The following is a 22,978-nucleotide window of genomic DNA, read 5'->3' on the forward strand; positions in this document are numbered from 1 at the left end:
TGGTGGATACATATATACATATACATATATGACAGATATACTTATCTGTCTGACCTGGCATGCTACAGTTCATGGGGTCGCAAAGAGTCAGACAGGACAGAGTGACTGAACTGAATTGATATGACAGAGATATTTATATGTTTATATATGTTAAACTAGAACATTCAGGTCACCATATTACCAATTATTCCTCAATCATTGTGAATAAAGTGAAGTATACTATACATACAAAGAGTTTATCAGTAAAAATTCTGTAAAGTACCAAATATATTTTTCTATAAGTTTCTTAAGAGCAGAGGTTGTTACATTCATAGATATAATCCTATCCACCTCACTCCTTGCCCCATTTTACTTTACCTTAATACCTAGCACTTAAATATTTAGAAATGGTTTACGTGAACTGAACTTGTACTTTTTGTACTTTGGAAATAAGCTAATTTTGCAATATTTCCAGCAGGTGAGTTAAGGAATCTTCATGGCTTTGTCTGATTTTTTCTAAGCCTATTACTACTTCTCGTATATTATTTTTTCTTTAAAAAATACAATGACTATTGAACCCTATTGTTTGAAGAAGCAAATAATATACATAAACTAATAGCTGATTCTCAATAAGACATTAATCCAAGTGAGAAAATTCAAATTTGATCAGTGAAATAATAGCTAGACAGAGTTAGACCCAAAATAACAGCATTTATTGGGTCTCCAATAGAGGATTTAGTTCTTGTCATCGAGAAGTTTCAAGAATATATAAAGAAATAAGGAATAACATTTTAAAGTCTGTTGGGAAAACTGAAAACATTGGGAGTATTTTCCCCCTCAGGAGACAGGATAAAAAGATAACTTCTGAAAAAAAAAAAAAAGAAGATAACTTCTGTCTAGTTTGGTGAAAATGGTTCCACCATAAGAAATGACTATTTGTTTGACTGACAAATTTTATACTTTAATTTCTTCATGAGAAGAAATCTACCTGGAGATAAACTTTTCTTATTAACTTTGTCAATCTGTGGGTACTCAAAAAGCGTTCAGGTCATAAAACACTAATTTGCACAGCCCCTAAATAATGCATTATTATCTGCCTATCTAGAGTGTGTTGACTGAAAAAAAAATAATCAGCTTTCATTTGGGACAAATTAAATGGAATAATTGTAATTTTGATATGATAAATATTGATAGAGTTTTTATCTATAGTTTTGATATTATACAGTTTAATAGAAACGTTTTCGTGAATATCATTTATCTTAACATTTAACGTACAGGATCATTACAGAACTATCTATGCTTTACCATTTCCTATGAGGTAGGAAAGAAAACAAATCAATCATGTTTGTACCTTAGATTTTAACATATTTAGTAACTTAATTTATACTTAAAACTTTGCATTGTATAACAGGTGGAACTATAATTACTAAAGTTATAGGTATCAGAAACAAGAAAAAGATATCTACCTGCGAGTTAAGACTTAGTGAGAATCAGAATTTCAGACCTTAGGCAAACAGCATGCCTCTGAATTTCATTCTTTTCATCAGTTAAATGGGTTGTTGAGAAGATCAGTTCAGGAGATTAGTGTGAAGATTTAAAAAAGAACAGCAGCAGTAATAATGATAAAACAGCAATAAAGGCTAGTGTTTCCCAGGTATCTAGTATGTGAAGTGGGATTTAGTTGTCGAACGCTGCTGTCATGATCGTTAATGTGTTTGTGTTTTGGTTCGCAGGAACTTGTTTGTTTCTGACTCAGTGTCTTTCACAGTTTTAAGCAAATACAGAAAGTTCCTTTTTTGGAAAAGGAATCAAGTGGGAGGAAAAGCCTCAATCTGTGTTCTGAGCACTTCATATGATCAGTTTCTGCTTATGATGATGCTTCATCTTTACTTGGTTCTAAAAATTGAAGTTTTATTTAGCTTGCTGATAGCTTCTCCTGTCTTGTCACAGGGGTTAGTTATCTCAATAGTTGAGATGCTTAAAAAATTCAAATGTTTTTCTCTGTTATAAAAGCCTATCTTATAACCCAATACAGTTTTCTTCCCACCCTCTGCATTACAATTTTAGCTATGGGTCCTGGAAATTAACATTATTTTGGCAAATATAAACTCTTTTTAACAATTTGGGATCACTTAATATTTTTTCATACCATTAAACATATTTGTAAACCTCATTTTAGTAATGATAATATTTCCAGTTGTATGGATATTATATAATTTATTAAACCATCCCATTAATTCTTATTATTCATATTTTTTAGATTATTTTTATAATAAATAATAATACAGTATATATCTGTGAAGGATGTATTCAGAGTCAAAACATTCCTATTCTTTTCGTTGCTCTCTCTCTCTCACACACACACATACACACACACACACACACATACACTCACACTCTCTGTGTTTTTCTTATAGTTATACTCACTGAGGCACCTACTTCTGATGTTCAGTTGCAGAGACAGAAAACTGCTCCAGTTCTAGGAGAATACTATTAATAGCATGTGTTGAATTTAGTAAGAGACACTATAGTTTATACCACCCTTGTTTACTATACTGTTTTGTTGACAGTTTAAAAGTTTTCTTGGGTGATTTTGACTACATAACAATTTTGCCTTAGACTTTGACAACTGGAGAACCTCATCCTGCCCATGTAACATCACTGAAATGGAAATTTTTGAATCAAATAATCTCATTTTTAGTTAGAAAGTTGATGGTTGATGAATATATAGTAATATAGTTAAACTATAGTTCAAGACAATAAGTTTAGTTTTGCTTTTCAATAAACAGTAGACAATCTTCTTTTACTATAATTTATTCCTAGGAAATAAATAGGAACAATGCAAGATGGGGATGGAATTACCAATCAGGAATACACAAATAACAAATAGGATAATATAAAGGGAGCTGGAAATTTCTGGGATCACATAAAATAGCAAAATTTAAAGAACACCACTTTGAATTCTAGAGCTATGAGGCACCTTCAGGCTTATTCCCTTCTAGTCATTTCATTTTAGAAATGAGTATATACACATCCTATAGAGACCAGGAGGATTTACCAAAGTGATTAATGACAGAGACAAGACTGGAACCCAGATGCCCCAATTTCTAAACCAGGGTCTTTCCACTATACTGTGCTGTTAAAAGTTTTGCGAAGACATATCAATTAAATGTAATGTATCTGTGAAACTATTGCTATACTGTATAATTAATTTACTTAGTTAAAATTAATGAACTTATTTTAGTATACATTAATTAACAAATGAGCATTAATTTTGCTGTTATAGAAGACATTCATAAATCATTTGGATGATGTGCCACTTTTAAAAGGCTGTACAGAGAGCTTACATTACTACTCTTTGTCTCCCCCACCTACCACTGTTTCCTCCCAATCTTCACATAATTTACCCCATTCTTAATTAAAAATATTGTTGTTGTTATTCAGTCACTAAATTGTGTCTGACTCTTTGTGACCCCCTGGACTGCAGCACGCCAGGCTTCCCTGTCATTCACTATCTCCTGGAGTTTGTTCCAGCTCATGTCCCTTGAGTTGATGATGACATCCAACCATCTCATCCTCTGTCACGCCCTTCTCCTGCCCTCAATCTTTCCCAGCATCAGGGTCTTTTCCAGTGAATCAGCTCTTCACATCAGGTGGCCAAATTACTGGAGCTTCAGCTTCAGCATCAGTCCTTCCAATGAAAAATGTTGGGTTAGCTCAAAAGTTTGTTAGGGTTTTTCCATAAGATCTTATAGGAAAACCCAAACAAAACTTTTTAGTTAACCCAATATATCAAGGGAAGCTTTGAAGAATAGAGAACAAAAAAATACATGGGATAGTTATGATCATTTATATTGGTGTTTGAGTGCTGACTGAAAGGTCCTTTCAACAGCAGTTCAGACGAGGATGACCTTTTTAAAATTAATTTTTATTGGAGTATAGTTGCTTTGCAGAGTTGTGTTAGTTTCTGCTGTATGCAAAGTGAATCAGCTATGTGTTTACATATATCCCCTCTTTTTGGATTTCCTTCCCATTTAGGTCACTTCAGATTGAGTCGAGTTCCTTGAGCTATACAGTTAGGTCCTCATCAGTTATCTATTTTATGCATAGTGTAAATAGTGTATACATGTCAATCCCAGTCTCCCAATTCATCCCACCCCCCCTTTCCCTCCTTGGTGTCTATATGTTTGTTCTCTATGTCTGTGTTTCTGTTTTGCAAATAAGATCATCTATACCATTCTTCTAGATTCCACGTATATGTGTTAATATACAATGTTTGTTTTTCTGAGGATGGCCTTTTAACCACCTTGCCCAGTTCCCACACTCCCCATTTATTGTTGCCTACATGGACCCTTGCCATAGAAGTAATGATTGCCTACATAATGATATCAACAAATGAAGGACTAGTTAGACAGTGTCCAGTAAGTCATGACATGAAAAAGGAGAATGTTTTTGTAACTTCTTTATTTCCATGAATATTCCCAGCTTTCATGGAAAATGCTCAATAAGACTAGTTCACAAATTTTAAGGTCATAGGCAGGAAAAACCAATGTTCAAGTTCTTTCCTACCCAAATCAGTTTATACTTGTACTTATTTCTTCATGGTATGAACACTTTAAAAAGCTTCAAATTCCTTGCTTCTGTTCTGTGCAGAAATAGGTGGCTGCCACTTACTGTATCAATTCCATCAAGAGAACAGGAGCATGTCCATCAGCATCAAACTTTAGGTCAAAGTTCAGAAAAATTAACTTGAAACCAATAAGGCTAATCTTTATTTTTCATGCAAAACTGGCAGAGGCCCTTTCAGGTAGAAGTGTGTCCTTGCTTTTGCATCATTTGAGAAGTGAAATATATTGCTCTTTTTGAGAACTTGAATTCAGCATATCCCTTTTACTTAGTATAAGGGATGTGTACATAGTTTTCACGCCTGACTTTTTATGACTCAGGTTAAGGACACAATATATAAATAATTTGTCTGCAGCACATCATTCATCGTTCTGAAAAGTAACAATTTTAATCTTTAATTTCATTTTTATTGAACTTCTTATTTCTGTTTCATATTAACGATTTGGGTGAATGAATTAAACTTGCTCTTAGATAGTAAGCATAAAGACATCCATTAATACTGTAGCTATATTTAATAGTAATGTCAAGATATGATGATGTAACACTAGTGAAGTAAAACTTCATTTGACACTGTTCAGGTTGTTAGCAAGATGATGAAATTGATAAAGTTGATTGTTGAGAGGATATTTAATTAACATGGAGCAAACTTAGGAAAGGTTTGAAGCTTTTAATTGCTATGCTGTTGATTTGGTTTGGTTATCTTCACAAGGTGCAATGATAAGCCATTTCTCATTTTATCTGTGTTGATTTGGACTTCAGAAAGTTGAAGGAAAGGTTTTTCAACTTCTCAAATTTTACTTCTGTCCAAAGTTTTATTTATTCTCCTTCTTATGTTATTCAAAATCATTCCATAAGACAATATCTTTCATATACATTGAAAAATCTATGGTGTTGCAAAGAGTAAGCTGTTTTCGTGAAGTTAGGTCTGGACACATAAAGACAAATATGGTGCCATTAGAAAATTTGTAAGGACTCAGGGAATGATTTGGAAGAACTAACTGAAATTTTGAAACCTATAATTCTTTCCTTGATAACTAAATGGAAAAACTAGTCTTTCCATTGACAAATAATGCAGTGATTCTAGAACCAAATAGATGGCACTAAGTTTATGATAGCCATGCTCTTTGGAAATCATTGCATGGGTCATTGTTATTGCCCAAAAACCTCAGTATAAATTTCTGTATTCTAAAATTATGCCACAGAAAGCAATTTTAAATGTAGCTTTAATTTAAATATTAAATATTCTACAGGATACCAAACATAATAAACACTCCAGAATGCTTACTGAATAATTACCATACATACAGGTTAGAAAATACATGCAAGTACTATATTTATTTTAATATCGGTAGATAAATATATTTATTTTTTTATGAATGCAGAGTAAATTAAAAAAATAATTTTTAATTGCTTACTTGTTTAGAATAATATTCAGTGGGGAAAATCCAGGATAAAAAAATCCAGGACAAATCTCTGGTTGCTTTCTGAAAATGTATTTTTCTGTTTCATTTACAGTATAATTAAAACATTGCATGTATTACTTTTAATATAGAAGATATAATAAGTAATATTTCAAGAGTCATTGTACTAAGGATTTCATATGCATTATGAATTATTTAATTCTTTGAAGAGTTCTCTGAGGTGGGAATTCCTTTATTCTAATTTTTAAGAAGAAACAACCAAGGCCTACGGTTGCATGGCCTGGATCAGATAATAGTAGTGGGAAAGCTAGGATTTAAATTCAGGTCTGTCTTGATTGCAGAGCTGGGTCTCTTAATCACTCTTGCTCCCGTTTCCTGGAATTGCAGAAAATACAAGGTTTGTCTGTCTGGTGTTTACATGTAGATTTGTAAGCAGTGTTGAAAAATTACAAAATGAGAAATCATCAAAGAAAACCACAGACTTTGCGAATAATAGGTTTTGTCAATGACCTGCTGTTTTTGTGAGCTTCACCAGTATGAGTAAGACAATAAAATCGAATCTTTTCCTCCCTTTAGCTTTGTAATAAAATAGTGTTTCTGGTGAGTTTTGTTGGAAATCGTGGTACGTTCACCCGAGGCTACCGAGCAGTCATCCTGGATATGGCCTTTCTCTACCACGTGGCATATGTCCTGGTTTGCATGCTGGGCCTTTTTGTCCATGAATTCTTCTATAGCTTCCTGGTGAGTACATCTCTGTGTAGACGGTCACTGCTGAAAAACATATACAATGCTGCTGCTTCTTATGCTTCTCTCTTTGATTTTTTTAAGCAGAGTCTGGCATTGAGGACAAATTATGTTATTTTTAGACTTGCCTAGGAAAATCATGCCTTATTATTATTTTTAGTCTTTTTCTCTGAGATACTACATAGGTGGTGCAATTCTTTATGTACTCTCTGAGACCCAGCTCTTGACCCAGGCTTTGTGTAGCGGGCTGCTTTGGGTTTTAGCCCCATCATATTAGCTTAGAGATTCTTGAGCAAGAAAAGGGATTTATTTTCTTGATACTGAATTCATTGTATTTATTTATAACCCCAAGTATTTTGTATATCTTTAGAATGGCATATAAATAAACTGAGAGGGAAAGCCAACAGTTAGCAAAAAGACAATGAATTGTTTTAAGGACAGTCTTATAGTTTCAGATTTAACATGGTGTTGTTGTTAAACTTATTTACATATATCTATTCATTAGATGGGCTTGCAGATTTCTTCTAAAGTTGTATTTTGGTTTTGATTTTGTTTTTTGTTGATTATCAGTTTTCCTTCCTACGTATATGTTCTCTAGCCATAAGCCAGGAGAGGAGTCGATACAAGTATATGATAATGTTTTGAACCTTAGAGCATTACCAGGTTAGCATCATGATGCCATAATAGCAATTTCTTTATATCTTTAGCTCACAGCTGATGTGCAAAGAAGAGCACTACCCAGTAAAATAATTCCTAAAAAACAAGCTGAAGATCTAAAACCATTATCTTGACTGGTTTGCTTAGATCATGAGAGGCAAATCCATAGTCTCCTGCTGCCCTGTTATCCAGCACAGCCATGTAGGAGGATTCAATAAGAGGCTACGTTTTCATTTACCCTAAAGCAATTGAAACAGCCCCAGTGAAGAGTAGATTTGTCCCTTATCAACATAAGGATACAAAATTATATTCTAGGCAGTTAAGTTAGATTAGTATTCAGCAATCAAAAGTAGATTATTTTTTTCTGATCCAGGGATGCAAATGAACATCTTTTCTGCTCTAATTCACCATAAAACTTCCATTAAAAAAAAATCTGCCTATGATATTTAATGATATTTAATAGACAGGTTATATCATGTATTATATATGATATAATAGGTTATACCCAGCACTATTCCCTGTCTGTAATACGTAAAATTTATGACAGTGTTTTTTGTGCTTCAACCTCCCTGTTTATAAAATGGATAGGTTTAGTATAAGAGACTAGTAATATCAAGACCCATTAAAGAAATAACATGAAAAACATGTGAAATGATATATGTAACTCTGCATTATTGAAGGAAAGGCTTTTGACAAAATAAAGGTATATTTGAATTATTATATGAGTTATTAATAGTAATGTTACTTTTGATTTGTGTTAATCTTACTTTCTATCTGCATTTTCCTCATCTTTCATCTTTCAAATTGTACGACACTGATGCTAATTTGTCTTCACTGGGTTGATTATAAAAGGATATGTTTCATTTTCATGTTTAGAGTTCTAGAAGGACATTTTATTGAATATAGTGCTAAAATGGTATTTCAATGTATTTTTAAGTACTTTTATATTTAAAAAATATATGAATATGCACTCTCAGTTATGTCCACAAATGCCCAGGCATCCTGTAACCAGTAATAAAAACCACACTCTAGATTTTCCTTTCAGAAATAAACAGAAGGAACCATTCATCTGTCTAATGTCAATACCTTTGCCTTCTCAAACTTCTGATTCCATACATATGGAATGGGGCCCAGAAATACGCATTTTTTAGCAAGCATCCCATCAGCTTCTGAAAACTAGAAACTTTCAGAAACTATCCAGAAGTGAACTGTAGATTTTGCCAGACCTTTTCTTTCAGCCACTTTTCAACTGAGGAAAAATCTCCTGTCAACTAAATGTTTAAATAAGTTAAATAAGCCAGGTCAATAATTTGGAAGCTGAATCAGCATTGCTTAATTTGTCTTTATGGAAGAATATGGACTTTATTTCTAAATTTTGTAGCTCCCTCCTGAGATAAACAGATAGCAAAATAGTTAAACACATGTTTTTATATTTGACCATCATAAAATATCATTGTCTTAAGGTGAGCAAACAAGTTAATATCTTTACAGCAATTATTTGCACAGCTGCAATTAAATTGGTAAGTAACCACATAAGCCTCAGTACTTAGAAAAACAGTGTACAAAGCCCTGGTGTTTCTGAAAGGATGAGTGACACTGATAATTGATCATTTAAACCAGTTCAGAAATTCTAATCACTGACCACAGATAGCAGAAGACAAACCCAATTATTCCAGTGTTAAAAATACTATTTATTTCCATACTGCTATTTATGCCTTCTTTAAAGTAACTGTTAATTTATTGCTTTTAACCAGCTTTTGATAATAAAACAGGTACTTTCTGATGTTTAATTTCAACATTATAACAATAAATAAAAATTTCCTTAATGTTGACAACTGATAGCAAACACATACCTAGGTTCTTAATTAGAGCATAGATCTTCTACTACTAATACAAAATTGATAGTAACCCATTAGAGGAAATGAATTAGCACTGTGTATTATATTTTTGTTACCACAAGTATATACTAAAGTAATAGATTTTGCCCTCATTCTACTTGTTTAACTAAGAAAGATGTTTGCGTTTCTCAAATATTTTTAAATTGCATACTTTTTCTATTAATATTATAGTGGGCTCATAAAATTGAATTCTTGTCATCTCACCTCTAATCCCTTAATTAAACAATGCATTGAATGAATCTGTCAATTATTCATCACTTAGGTGAATCTAATTCAGCATTTTCACATTAGCTATTTTACATATTCCAGAGGCAACTGCAAAATATTAGAAAGACTAAAAATAGGGAATAAGCAGCTAAGTTGATTGTGTATAATATTACAATTCTAAATTCAAATTTGAATTTTCTATACTATTTCCATATCTTAAAAAATTCGTATTTTGTTGGTTAGGAAATCAATAGATGCACATTATATATTGTGTTAGAGTTATCTTTATTGAAAAGCAGTTTATTAATACATTCCAACTGGAGAAGAAATACCTATCTTGGTTCATTTTTAAGGTCTTACTTATATTGTTATTCTCTCATGGATAAACTAAAATGGCTGCATTTGTATTTGTGATTACCCTTGTATTTATTCACTTGTTGCTTCATTGCATTTTTTCTCCTGCCTTTGTTTTCTTTTCTTTTCTTTTCTTTTTTTTTCTGTAGCTTTTTGATTTGGTATATAGAGAAGAGACTCTGCTCAATGTCATAAAAAGTGTCACACGGAACGGCCGATCCATTATTCTAACTGCGGTTCTTGCCCTCATCCTTGTCTACCTGTTTTCCATTATTGGGTTCCTTTTTCTGAAGGATGACTTCACTATGGAGGTGGATAGGCTGAAAAACAGAACTCCCGTCACAGGTAATGCAAACAGTTAATATCCTTACAGAACTCGCAGGTTTGATCCCTGGGTTGCGACGATCCCTGGAGAAAAAAATGGCAACCAACTCCAGTATTCTTGCCTAGGAAATCCCATGGACAGAGGATCCTGGTGGGCTGCAGTCCACGGGATGGCAAAGAGTTGGACATAGTGACTGAACACGCATAGCTTGTACATAGCTTCTTAAGAAGATCACAGATAAACACTAATGGAGGCAATGTTTTCTCTCATTGCTTTGAAAACATTTTCTTATTCATTCAGAGCTCATGAGTGTGAAATACCCATAGGCTATATGTTAGCTGACAGTGTATACTATTGAGGAAAATCTTTGTACAAGAAGTATCACATAAGCTCAGTCTCAGTACAGAAGTTTCAGCAGTTGTTGACTGTACTTCAGGAGACAGTTGACAATTTCAGTTCAGGGTAACCGCTTTGAGATTCTTTTCCTTCTTTCCTCCTCTTTTTCCCATTGTGGGATATCTCTCCCAAGAATATCTAGCATCTTTCACAACCATTATTTCATACATGTTTTCTCACAGTATGTTATATTATACTTGAATAATTGGAAAGTATAAATGCTTTAATTTGGAAGCCATCAGATAGAAAATTTAGTATAGAAAAGATGTTCGAAGTATTGTCATTAATACTGTCAGAATTACGACTGTCCATGAGTCTGTGGCTGTCAGGATTTCTGTGTGATATTTATTTTTGTTGTCTTACTGGTTAGCCATGCCCCATTTATACTCACTGTGATTCTTGAGGTTTGAGGAGTGTTTCTTTCTGTCTTACTTTGGGTTTTTTATTTATTATGTTCCCTAATGATTTCTTTTTTCCCTTTTTCCTACATTTGTTGTTTTGGTTAAATTTCATTCTTACTCTCGTTTTACTCTCCTGTTTTGCTAGATGGACGTCATAGATACTGCACTTTGCTAACAGTTTCTCTGGGTGATTCCACTGCCTGTGGATTGCAGGGAAGGGAAGCCACAAAATGACCCTCTCTTTCTTCAAACCATCAAATTTAAAGCAGGATTTAATTAGTGGTGCTTTTAAAATATGGGATAATTAAATGGCATTTAAATCTATTAGAGTCTAAGTGATCAAAGCATAGAAACATCATATACATAAGTTGAAAGTTATTAATCTTGAGACTGAATTTCAGACCTAGGTAGTAGTCTTTGTTCACAGACACATTGTACATTTTCTGTTATGACCTTTCTTGTTCTTCCTTAAATGTTTCTTTATCCAGAGGTTTACAGGTATAAATATTTATAGGAAAAGCTCATCTATACAAATACCCCCAAAACTCCACTAATACTAAACTGTGAATTCCTATTCTCAAAAATCTTTGTCTTAAGTATTTACTAGGCATGATCATATTGATTTATTCAATACAGAGTAAGTCTGACCCTTAGGCATCATAATTTCTGAATTCAAATGTATATAGTCATTATTGTCTTATGAATCTTGTAGTAAATAATTTTAATTGTGTTATTTTAAAAGTAGGTTAGTGTCATTGTATTATGGATGTATTTCCTTAGAAATATTATATTTTAAAAGTCTTCTTTTATGTTTTAATTTTACAAAATAAGCAGCACTGAAACTAAAATGTCAAGGTCTTCACTAAAAATATTTATGCATGTTTATATGAAAACTGTTAAATAAAGCATTTGTAAAAGCTATGCTAATCTAGCACTCAAAACCAGCTAACAAAGTTAAACTTTTGATTCTTCAAAGACTGAGAACTCTGTGTTTCATAGAGAGTGTATGTATGTGATACCATTTTCTTGGAAAACCACTTATATTTACATTGTTGTTGTTCATAGCTCAGTTGCTCTGTCATGTCCAACTCTTTGCGACCCCATGGACTGCAGCACACCAGGCTTCCCTGTCCTTCACTAACTCCCAAAGTTTGCTCAGACTCATGTCCATTGAGCCGGTGATGCCATCCAACCATCTCATCCTCTGTCGCCCCCTTCTCCTCCTGCCCTCAATCTTTCCCAGCATCAGGGTCTTTTCCAACGAGTTAGTTCTTCGCATCAGGTGGCCAAAGTATTGGAGCTTTGGCTTAATTTCTAATTCTATATATTATGGCTGTTGATACATAGCATAAAGTTTATCCTTTCAGTTATTGAACACTATTTTCTCCCAGAGTTGAGTAAAATTGTCAAAGATACACATCTGGAGAGCAAGTGAAATTGGGAATATATAAATACACAGCCCTTCAGCGAATGTGAAGAGTCAGGGAGCAAAGAGGAGGGTGAGATTCTAGAGTGAATGACAGGAGCATCGCAGGCACGTGGGAGAACAAGGGACCGATAATTTGCCAATGGCCTTGGGAATTTAGCACAATGCAGATCCCACCTTTGGCACCAGCAGAATCTGACTCTGTAGATGCAGGAGGCTCCATTTGACAGCGTTCAGGGGAATCCACATCTTAGATGAGCCCAAGGAGCTGGAGAGAAGGTGGTGCTGACAAGTGGAGGTCCCAGTGTCTCCCTTGCTAGCCCGCTTCCCCCTCCTCAGCACTGGCCTCCTGTTTCTCACCCTCCTTTCCTCTTCCCAGAAAACGGTAGAAGCCTCCCAGATGGCCTCAGGTGGCATCCTCTCTTCTCGTCCTCTTCTCGTCCTCCATCCTCCTCTCCTCGTCCATATCATTCATTCCATCCACGGCTCTGGTTCTGTGTCTCATGGGTTCAAAACCTTGCTGGATCCTGGGCTGGCTGTGGAACGCTTTGTTTAAAATCCTTAGCCTGGAAGCTCTGCCTAGTCTGTGCCTTTACTGTGCCCTTTTTCATACAGCTTGTTCCCGGAACTGCAACCTTTTCTCTCTACCTGTGTAAATCCTGTCTCCTCAAAATGGATCTTTTTCTGAAAAGCTTTGTATTTTCCTTTCTAGAATTCACTTCTCTCTCTCCTGATGTACTACATCACTTCACCTGTACTTCACTTCCTTTATTCAACTATAACTATGTCTGTACATCTCTGTGTTCCCTAATGGATTGTGGGTTCTTCAAGGCCCCAACTCTGAGCCCTCAGAGCCTAGCACAGAGTGAGTAAATATTTACTAATTTAAGGGAATAGCTATAAGGGACACTCAGGAACCTCACCTCTCTCTTTCTCTGACCACCTGACTCACCCTACACCCGTGATATACCCACCAAGCTGCCCCAGTCAGTGTGCAGGGAGAGACGGAGGTGAAGTTGGTGACCTCCTTCCTCATGGACCTCAGCTTTCTCATCTCCAGGGCTTGTGTCAGCAGCAAACCCAGGCCTAGTTCCTCTCCTCATCACATGTCTGAACTCCAGCCACCATTCCCCATTTCCACCCTCTCCTCATTATACAACCAGGCTAACCTTGGGGGGTGCTGCCCTGAAATGCACTTGAATATTTTTTCAGTGTATAAAAATGAACGGATGGAAGAAGAAATGGCAGCCCACTCCAGTATTCTGGCCTGGGAAATCCCCTGGACAGAGGAGCCTGGCAGGCTACAGTCCATGGGGTCGCAAGGAGTTAGACACAACTTAATGGTTAAACAACCAAGAAGACAATAAACGAAATGTGCTTAAAGAAAAAAAAAAGTGAACCGAATCCTCTCCCTGTATCTTCTGGACTTTCCTTGATGGCTTCATGTAATAAATGGGTTTGAGAGGAATGAACCTCTTCACTTTGTTACTAACAACAAACTATGTGAAACTTTTTTATGCGGAGAAGAAGATTGCTATTTTCTGTTACATCTGGGCCAGGGAGGTAGGTGGTAAGCCAGCAAGCAGATGGATCCTTGGGGACTAAGGAAGAGAAGGAAGATCCTGAAAGGGATCTGGCAGATGATTCTTGCTTCCTTGAGATGCTTTACGCCCTGTTCCCAGGACCCCACATTTTACTGTGAGAGCTGCCACCTCCAGCCATGGGCATCAGTGGCTGAGAGCTCATGGGGTGCCAACAACACTGGGGGACCGTGTTGCTGGCATTTCCAAGCCACAGCCCTGAATGCATTTGGCCATGGTAAACTTGTTACACAGGGTAGTTAGCGCCTACAGAATTATTAATACTTTATCTCAGCCACTTTAAAAAGATAGAAAAAGCTTTTAGTGGGTTGGCCCATGAGCCTATTCTCTATTTATAAAATTGCTTCAGTAGGCAAAACTGTATTCAGAGTTCCACATTAACTTAACCAAAAACTTTAGGAACGCAGCTGATTTGGAGTAATGGTGCCTTTTATGTATGTGCCTTTGTAATTGTCTGCTCATTTCCTGTCACTTGTGTATTCATCTCTATACCATGTCTCCGTTGTATGTTCTCAGGTAGCAGTGCAGTTCCTACTATGACTTTCACTTCGATCCTGAGTACATGCGAAAAGGACAACTGCTCACCTACAATACCAGCTTCAAATACAGGTTAGTAAAAGGGTCTCCAGGACAGCATGAACTCAATGGTTCTGAAGTTATGCTTAGTTAATTAAAGTTATTACAGCTTGAGGCTTCCCTGAGGGCTCAGTTGGTAAAGAATCCACCTGCAGTGCAGGAGACCAGGGTTCAATCTTGGTCGGAAGATCCCCTGGAGTTAGAAAGTTGCTCTGAAAATTTCATGGTGAATTGAAATGGAATGGAAGGTAAAAGAACCTAAAAGTTTCAAACTAGAGAAAGGATTCTCATATCCAACATTTTGTAATCTCACCCTGTTCTTTATATCATTTCTAATCATGAGAATTTTTCAGATTTACTCTGTGGTACATGCTGCTAAAAATGCTGTTACTATACTGCAAAACCATACTGCACTAAGCAAGACCCTTTCCACTGTACAGGCTTTCACTAACAGTGTCTTACCTTTAACAAAAGAATCCATCCATTAACAAAGAATGGAAAAGCATGGGTTTAGAACTCAAAAGCCTTGGTTATAATTCCTGTCCTGTCGCTTTCTAGATTTAGATCTTGGATATGTTATGTAAATTTTCTAGACTTTTTTCAGATGGCTTGTCCTAAAAGAGGGAGGAAGGAAGGGAGAGGGGCAGGCAGGGAGAGAGGAAGGTAATAGATAGATAGATAGAGAGATAGAGAGATAGATAGATAGATAGATAGGGCTTATGATATTTTCTTGCCTGCAAAGGAACAAATGTAACCATACATACAAAAAATTTTTAAAACTCTACATTGTCCTCTTAGGATGTGGCAGGAATTTGGAAACTAGGGCATATGTGAAATTTAATGAATTGTAGAAGGAATTAGTGATCTGTTTCCAGAAGCAGCAGAGATTTAGGAAGTGTGTAGATATTTCAAGAGTTCTATATATAAAAAAGGAATGGATTAAATCTCTGTGATATCTACAAAAGGCAAAATTGGACTCAGAGAAAATGAGGGAAGCAAGAGTTAAGCACAGCATAAAGATGGATTTCCTCACTTCCATCCAGAAGGACATTGTTTAGTCATAACAATAGAGGATTTTCCCCCAAGTTGCTTCTTACCATACGATGTCGGACTACTGCTTGAAGTCCAACAAAAACAAACAATCCCTTCTACTGACTAAATGTTTCATTCTCTATGACCTAAAGGGTGAGTTAAACACATTCCTGTGTTCCATTGTGCTTCAAAGGTGGCTCAGTGGTAAAGAATCCGCCTGCCAGTGCAGGAGATACAGGAGATGCAGGTTTGATCCCTGGAATGGGACGATCCCCTGAAGGAGGGCAGGTCCCTGGGTTGGGAAGATCCCCTGGAGGAAAGCATGGTAACCCATTCCAGTATTCGTGCCTGGAAAATCCCATGAACACAGAAGCCTGGCGGGCTGCCGTCCATAGTGTCGTAAAGAGTCAGACACGGCTGAGCGAGCATGCACGCATATGTTCCAGTCCCATGCGCCAGCAGCTCTAGGCACTGTGAGCAGTGACCACTCAGACTTCTTTTCTCCCTGACCTCCTGGGTACCCAGTTCAGGCCCATAAACCACAAACCAGTTTGTTCTCGCTTTGTGTAGCTTTACTGTGCTCTGCAGTTTCTGAAACGCCGTTACATGCCTCCTCAGGCTTGTACACCTCCAGTTTCTTCATTCTTCCCTGTGTATTATGGCCGTGGCTCCTCATGTAACACTCCAAGGCAAGAGGTTGAATGGGGGTGATCATTTTCAGGATAGTGAAATTTGCAGTCACACCACACTCTTGACCCATATTTGACTGACTCTCAGTTAAAATGCCATTCTTCAGTGGTTCAGCTCTCAAGCCATAAATGCCTATTCTGTAGTCACGTAATTGAGAGTTTGGGATTTCAAGTATAAAACCAAGCATTTATATTTATATATTTCTGCCAACCCATAGCCCCAGGCTGTCCCAGTTTGTCCTGTGAATAGAGGAGGGGCGTCTTGACCAGATGTTCTCTAAGTTTCAGGTCCCTTCCAGTGCTCACATGCCATGAGCTCATGGTGTCCTAATGAATCCTGATTCTGTTAAGCAGTATATTCATTCTCTCTCGTGTCATCGTCAAGTCTGATAAGCTCTAGAACAGGGGTTAGCAAACTTGGCCCATGGGGAAATCTGAGAAAAAAACATGTCAAATGTCACTTGTTTCTGTACAGCTCTCAGGCTAAGAATGTTTGCAACTGAATTCATTGACTTTATTTATAATCCCCAATATTGTTATGTGTCTTTAGAATGGCATATAAATAAAATGAGAGGGAAAGTCAGCTCAGCAGAAAGAGAATGAGTTGTTTTAAGGACAGTCTTAAAGTTTCATATTTAATATGTAGCTATTGTTAAACTTATTTACATTATAGTTTTTTTTTTCCTTTAAAGAAAAAGATGCATTGGAGACTATATGTAACCCACAAGGCCTAAAATATTTGTCATGTGGCTCTTAACAGAATAAATTTTGCCAACGTCTAGAAGATTTTCATGAAAGGTGCTAGAAATGTTACATTGAGACAGTGCTAAGAACAGAGTCCTTGGCATGCAGCCACTGAAAACATATTTTCAGATTGCTGTAGGCACGTTTTGTGCATTATTCACCCACAAAGAAATCTGTCTTAAATAAACTACCATTTAGCCCATGTTCCTCTATCTTTTTAAAAAAATATGACATGAGGCTCCTTCTTAATGCCTCCTTGCCAAAGCCTGGATACATAAAATCTGCCAGTATTCTCAGTTTGAGGTTAGTCAGAACCCATACTGTCTTCTCTTGATCCTGACTCCTTCCCACACACTATCCTTTTAATGAAATTTGATATTATGATAAACTCTGAAAACTATGACAAACAAGATTAATGCTGATTCCCCCAGATAAGTCTATAGATGTTTCTCTTCTCTTGCCATTATCCATGATTCAAAAAATCACAGACAGCTGTTTCAAAGTTGTAGACCTAGTTTAAGTAGCTGGCTAAATGTAAATAGCTCTTGGGATCTTTCAGCCACCTTGAACATCAGTTTATTGTCTTAAGTACTTGTTACTTCTTCTTCAATTCAACATTGTTTCTCCTTGACAGAATATGAAAAAAGTATGTTAAGAAATTTGCTTTCTTGTTAGCAAAAGTATTTTAACAACATGATCTCAAGTGGAATAACCCTATTCCTGCCTTGTTACTGTTGTTGTTCAGTTGCCAAGTCATGTCCAACTCTGTGACCTCATGACTGCAGCATGCCACGCCTCTCCATCCCTCACCATTTCTCAGAGTTTGTCCAAGTTCATGTCCATTGAATCATTGATGCCATCCAACCATCTCATCCTCTGTTGCCCTCTTCTCCTTCTGCCTTCGATCTTTCCCAGCATCAGGGTCTTTTCCAGTGATTGGGCTATTTGCATCAGATAGCCTAATTATTGGAGCTTCAGCTTTAGCATCAGTCCTTCTAGTGAGTATTCAAGGTGAATTTCCCTTATGAAAAGGAAAAAAAAATTATTTCCTTTTTTAAAAAACAAATATACTGTAACAGTGGTTTGATTTTAAGTAAGTGGTTTTCCAGTAAACCAACAAAGAAACTAGTGTTCCTCCTGCCAGAGTCTGTAAAGGGGGCTAACCCAACACAGCAGCTGAGCGTCAGTGGTGCTTGCCCACCACTCAGCGTCCAGAAGCTCTAAGGTGCTGTGTGAGAGCCATGGGAGCCCACTTTCCGAGAATGAGGTCCTCCGGGTCATGTGTGTGTGCACACATCCCAGGGTGTGGCTGTCCAGCTCTGTGCAAGTCTGCGAATTTTAGGCTTTCTACAGTTCCCCAGGCCTTGTTGTAGATGCTCAACCAGGTATCCTGGTGTCATTGTTTCACATATTCTCACTAATTGTGATATTTTGACCTTACCATTTAACACCATGAAGTGTTTTTGTAAATTAGAAATTAAGCCAAATCTGTACAGATCTTCAATGATGACAATGATATATTAATAATTATGAAAACCTTGTATACTCATTCATTTATTCATACAGTATTTGTTGAGCCTCTGTTATGGGCCAACCATCATGTTGGGTATTCAGGCCAGTGTTGAATAAAAGATAACCCTGGACATTATGGAATTTATAAAATAGTGAGGGAAGCAAAGTTGCAAAATATGGAACTATGATATGGTGCTATGATCGGTAATCACAAGAGAGCCTGGCTGCCGACAATCAGAGAAGCCCTTCTGAGGAGGGATTATTTGCACTGAGATTTGGAGTATAAAAGGGGGCCAGTCAGGCCAAGAGGAAGAAAAAGCCATCTAGACACAGGGAACTGCATAAGTGACATCCCTGAGGCATGTTAAAGGATAGAAAAATGCTACTAACGATCCTCATATTATAGGTAGAAACACTGAAGGACAGAGCCTGTCAGTAAGATCACAGCTACTAAATCAATTTAGATCTCTGATTCAAGGCCTATGTTCCAACCTTCTGAATTTTATCACCTCCTGATTAAAGGATGCTGCTGCTGCTGCTGCTGCTGCTGCTAAGTCGCCTCAGTCGTGTCCGACTCTGTGCGACCCCATAGACGGCAGCCCACCAGGCTCCGCCGTCCCTGGGATTCACCAGGCAAGAACACTGGAGTGGGTTGCCATTTCCTTCTCCAGTGCATGCAAGTGAAAAGTGAAAGTGAAGTCGCTCAGTCGTGTCTGACTCTTAGCGACCCCATGGACTGCAGCCTACCAGGCTCCCCCATCCATGGGATTTTCCAGGCAAGAGCACTGGAGTGGGTTGCCATTGCCTTCTCCAAGATTAAAGGATTAATCTCTACAAGTGATTTATTTCCTAGCCAAAATTTAGAGATTGTTACAATTCTGCCTATCATATTACCTTTCCCCCTAGAGTGCTTAGATAGATTTTCTTTATGCATATTGTCTTCTGAGGCAATTTCTTAAAAAATAAATCTTCTCTCTGATGTGTTTATCAACTGAAGTTGATGCTCTCGCCGCTCTCCCTGGCCTAAGGATGCTTGGCAATATCTGGAGACATTTCTGGTGGCCATGACTCTGGGAAGAGTCCTACTGGCATTTAGAGGGTAGGGACCGGGGATGCTACTAAATATCCTGCAATGCACAAGACAGTCCCCGCAGCAAAGAATTATCCAGCCCCACATGCCAATGCACAGTGGTAAACAATCCATCTGCCAATGCAGAAGATGCAGGAGAACCAGGTTCAATCCCTGGGTCAGGAAGATCCTCTAGAAGAGGAAATGGCAACCTAATCCAGTATTCTTTCTTGCCTGGAAAATTCCATGGACAGAGGAGCCTGATGGCTCCAATCCATGGGGTCGCAAAGAGTTGGACACAACTGAACACAGCACAAATGTCAATAGTGTTAAGACTGAGAAACCTGGTTCTGTCATAAAGCCTGTTTGCATACTGGTTTATATTATAGCTCTGAATGCACATGCATAAAAGATTTCCCACAATACCTCTATAACCCATCACTTTTACCTACTACATTATACAGAGAACAGAACTTCCTTTTTTCCCGTGGACAAATGGGGACAGTTCTTCCAGGCATAGCACCCCAGGGGCAGAGTCTCCATTTTTTTAATCTGGACCTGAGCTAGAAGTTGTGGGGGAAAGCTGGGTATGATTTTGCAAGGGAAGCTCCCAGAGTAGGGAGGAAAAAATCCTGCAGGGATTTCAGTGCTGGAGGTGTGATAGAGAGGCTGGTAGGAGATAGAGTTGGTGTTCATCATTAGGGATCATTCCTAAATGAGTATTAAAAGCTACAGGAAAGCCTATATTAATCTCCTTTTCCTTCTGTGCCCTTTTTACATTTGACATGGTAAGTAATGAAATCCATTTGATTGAAAATGGATTTGGTCTTGCAGCCCTGGCCACCTTGAATTTTGGCCACATGTGTTTAACTGCAAAAGTAGAATGAAAGCTAGAACCTGGGGTTTGTTGTGCAGCGTGTGTCACTTAGATTTAAAAATAACTTTGCTATGTCTAAGACCAGGATGAAATTTTAATTTGCAAGCCCTAGTGTGCATTTGTGAAGGCTTTGGTTTGTCACCTAGTGGACAGCAGGTCCACATTACAAAAGACCCGGACACACACAGTAGCATGATAACAAGCCTCGCGGGGAGTGGGAGGCTGAGCTGCCAACTCCTGAGGAAGCTCCACGAATGTGGGTAGGGTCATTGTCCCAGAGGCAGCAAATTCTCATGGCAGCTGGCAACCAACTGTGGTTGAATAAAGAAACAAAAAACCTTTTATTTGCTGCAGACCTCCCTGACTTCCTGGACAAAAATATTCTCTTTAAAAAAAAAAACTGACTTTTTGCAAGAGCTGGACGTGACTGAGTATGTACACATGCATATTATATATATATATGCATGTGTGGGTGTTAAAGCTGCTTCAGTAATGTCCAACTCTGTGCAACCTATGGACTGTAGCCTGCTAGTCCCCTCTGTCCATGAAATTTTCCAGGCAAGAATACTGGACTGGGTTGCCATGCTCTCCTCCAGGGAATCTTCCTGACCCAGGAAACGAACTCACATCTCCTGCAGCTCCTGCATTGCAGGCAGATTCTTTACCCCTGAGCCACCAAGGAAGCCCTATATATGATATATATTGCATTTATTTTCTAAGTTCAAATCATTTGAATATACAGGAAAAAGAGGAAGTTAACAGATGTCCAACATCTATGAGTTATTCACATTGAATATATTCTGGTATTTTATTGTAATAAAAAAGAGTGATGAATAGCAGAAACCAGTCAGTCTTTATATTGCTCTACATTTTGTCTTCCTACTGGGTGTCCAATGTTTTCAATTTTTTTTCCCTAATAGTTTTTTTAAATCAGCAATTCCATATTGAGTTGATTGTGATTAAAGTTCAAGGCCAACACACAAGAAGTTCTCAATTGTACTCATAGTTTCAAATATATCTCAATGGCAATCTGTTGCTTTCTGAGAAACTATAAAAAAAGAAGTAACTTAATTGTTACAGCAGAAAAATGGCACTAATAAATACTCTTATTCAAGCATGTCCAGTATTAAAAAAATTTACAGACTAACACCTTAGATCAGGGGAATTATTTCAGAGTCAATAGGATATATTTTTATTTCTTTTCTCATATGAAACATTCCTCTTAGGAATTTTAAAAAATCCTTCCTAATACTACTAAACTGAAAATGAAGATAATTTAACCTCATATTGTTCAAGTACAGAATTTGTTGATTGTATTAAAACTATAGCTTTGCATGAGATTTGACAGCCATTCTATCAATAAGAATGCTAATTATGATACCTAGAATTTATTACACCCTAAATACATGCCAAACAGTGTTCTAAGTCACTTACATGAATATACTTAGTTCTTTAAAATGTATCCACTTGAAAGTCTATATCCATTAAGTTTTCCGTTTTGCATGTAAACAACTGTGTTCTCTCACTTCTTTTAGAACCATCTTTGTTTTTCATCATTCCCCCTTTGCCATCATTAGTGTGATCATTGTTCTTATAATTGAAATCTTTTCCATATTACCATCTATTCTCTTTTCTCTTATAAACACTTGTGGGTCCTAATTGAACCTTCTTTAGCATTCGCTTATCCCCCCCAAACTAATATCCTATTAATCTCTTTCCTTTCAGTACCAACTTTTTCTCTAAAAACAATTGATGTACACTCTCTCCTTCAATTTCTGAATCAACTCTCTTCTCTTCTACTATTTGCCATCTTCCTATCGTTTCCTGATGACCTAATTGTTAAATCCAGTGACCTTTTCTTGTTTCTCATTGCTTTTGACCCTTGTGTAATTTTGATGTTTTTTGTTACTCTCTTCATCTTTAAATTATTGTTTTCCTTAATTTTGTATCACAGTTCACTCCTAGCTCTCTTGTCCTCTCCAGCCTTTTAAAATGTTTTCTCATCTTCATATCCCATAAACAAAAATCATCTGAGATTCTTTCCTTGTCTTCATCGAAACACAAGCATCCAATTCCTCCTTCCAAAGTTTCTGTTTCTGTGTTTAATGAGACCGTCCTTTCCCAAGTGACCGCTGGCTGGAAGCTTCAGTCTGATATTTAATGTTTCTGTCTCCTTCCTATCAAGTCCCTCTAGTTCACCATTCTTTCATCCTTTTTATTCTCACAACCATTACTCTAATTCAGACTCATAGCACTTCATGCCTGAATTATTGCAACTGCCTCCTAGGTGGTCTTCCTACCTCTAGTCATTCTCTCCTCTTGAGTTTACCCACTATATCACTGCTAAGACCACTTGTCAGAAATCACTGCTTTGAATATTTTCTCCCCTACCCCAACTTAAGATCTCCGCGATCCTCCATTGCCTGCCAGCTAAAATCCAAACT

General features: G+C 37.1%; 1 protein-coding gene across 6 annotated transcripts in view; it reads left to right on the forward strand.

The window, feature by feature from the left end:
• Nucleotides 1-22,978, forward strand: part of ITPR2 (inositol 1,4,5-trisphosphate receptor type 2) — a 563,179-nt gene that overhangs the window by 459,698 nt on the left and 80,503 nt on the right. For 4 of the 6 annotated variants that reach the window (XR_014051645.1, XM_081483688.1, XM_081483693.1 and 1 more), the window contains 3 exons: nt 6,603-6,767; nt 10,036-10,231; nt 14,552-14,644. Coding sequence is in view for 5 of the 6 variants with exons in the window: in XM_081483688.1 (XP_081339814.1) it covers nt 6,603-6,767; nt 10,036-10,231; nt 14,552-14,644 (454 nt within the window). In the remaining variant the exon portion in view is untranslated. Of the gene's footprint in view, nt 1-6,602; nt 6,768-10,035; nt 10,244-14,551; nt 14,645-22,978 lie in introns of all 6 variants that reach the window. The other 2 variants (XM_081483690.1, XM_081483692.1) reach the window with 1 other exon arrangement.

This window comes from Giraffa tippelskirchi, chromosome 4 (genome assembly GCF_054371585.1).
Source record: "Giraffa tippelskirchi isolate mGirTip1 chromosome 4, T2T-mGirTip1v1.2.pri, whole genome shotgun sequence".
Taxonomy (NCBI): Eukaryota; Metazoa; Chordata; class Mammalia; order Artiodactyla; family Giraffidae; genus Giraffa; species Giraffa tippelskirchi.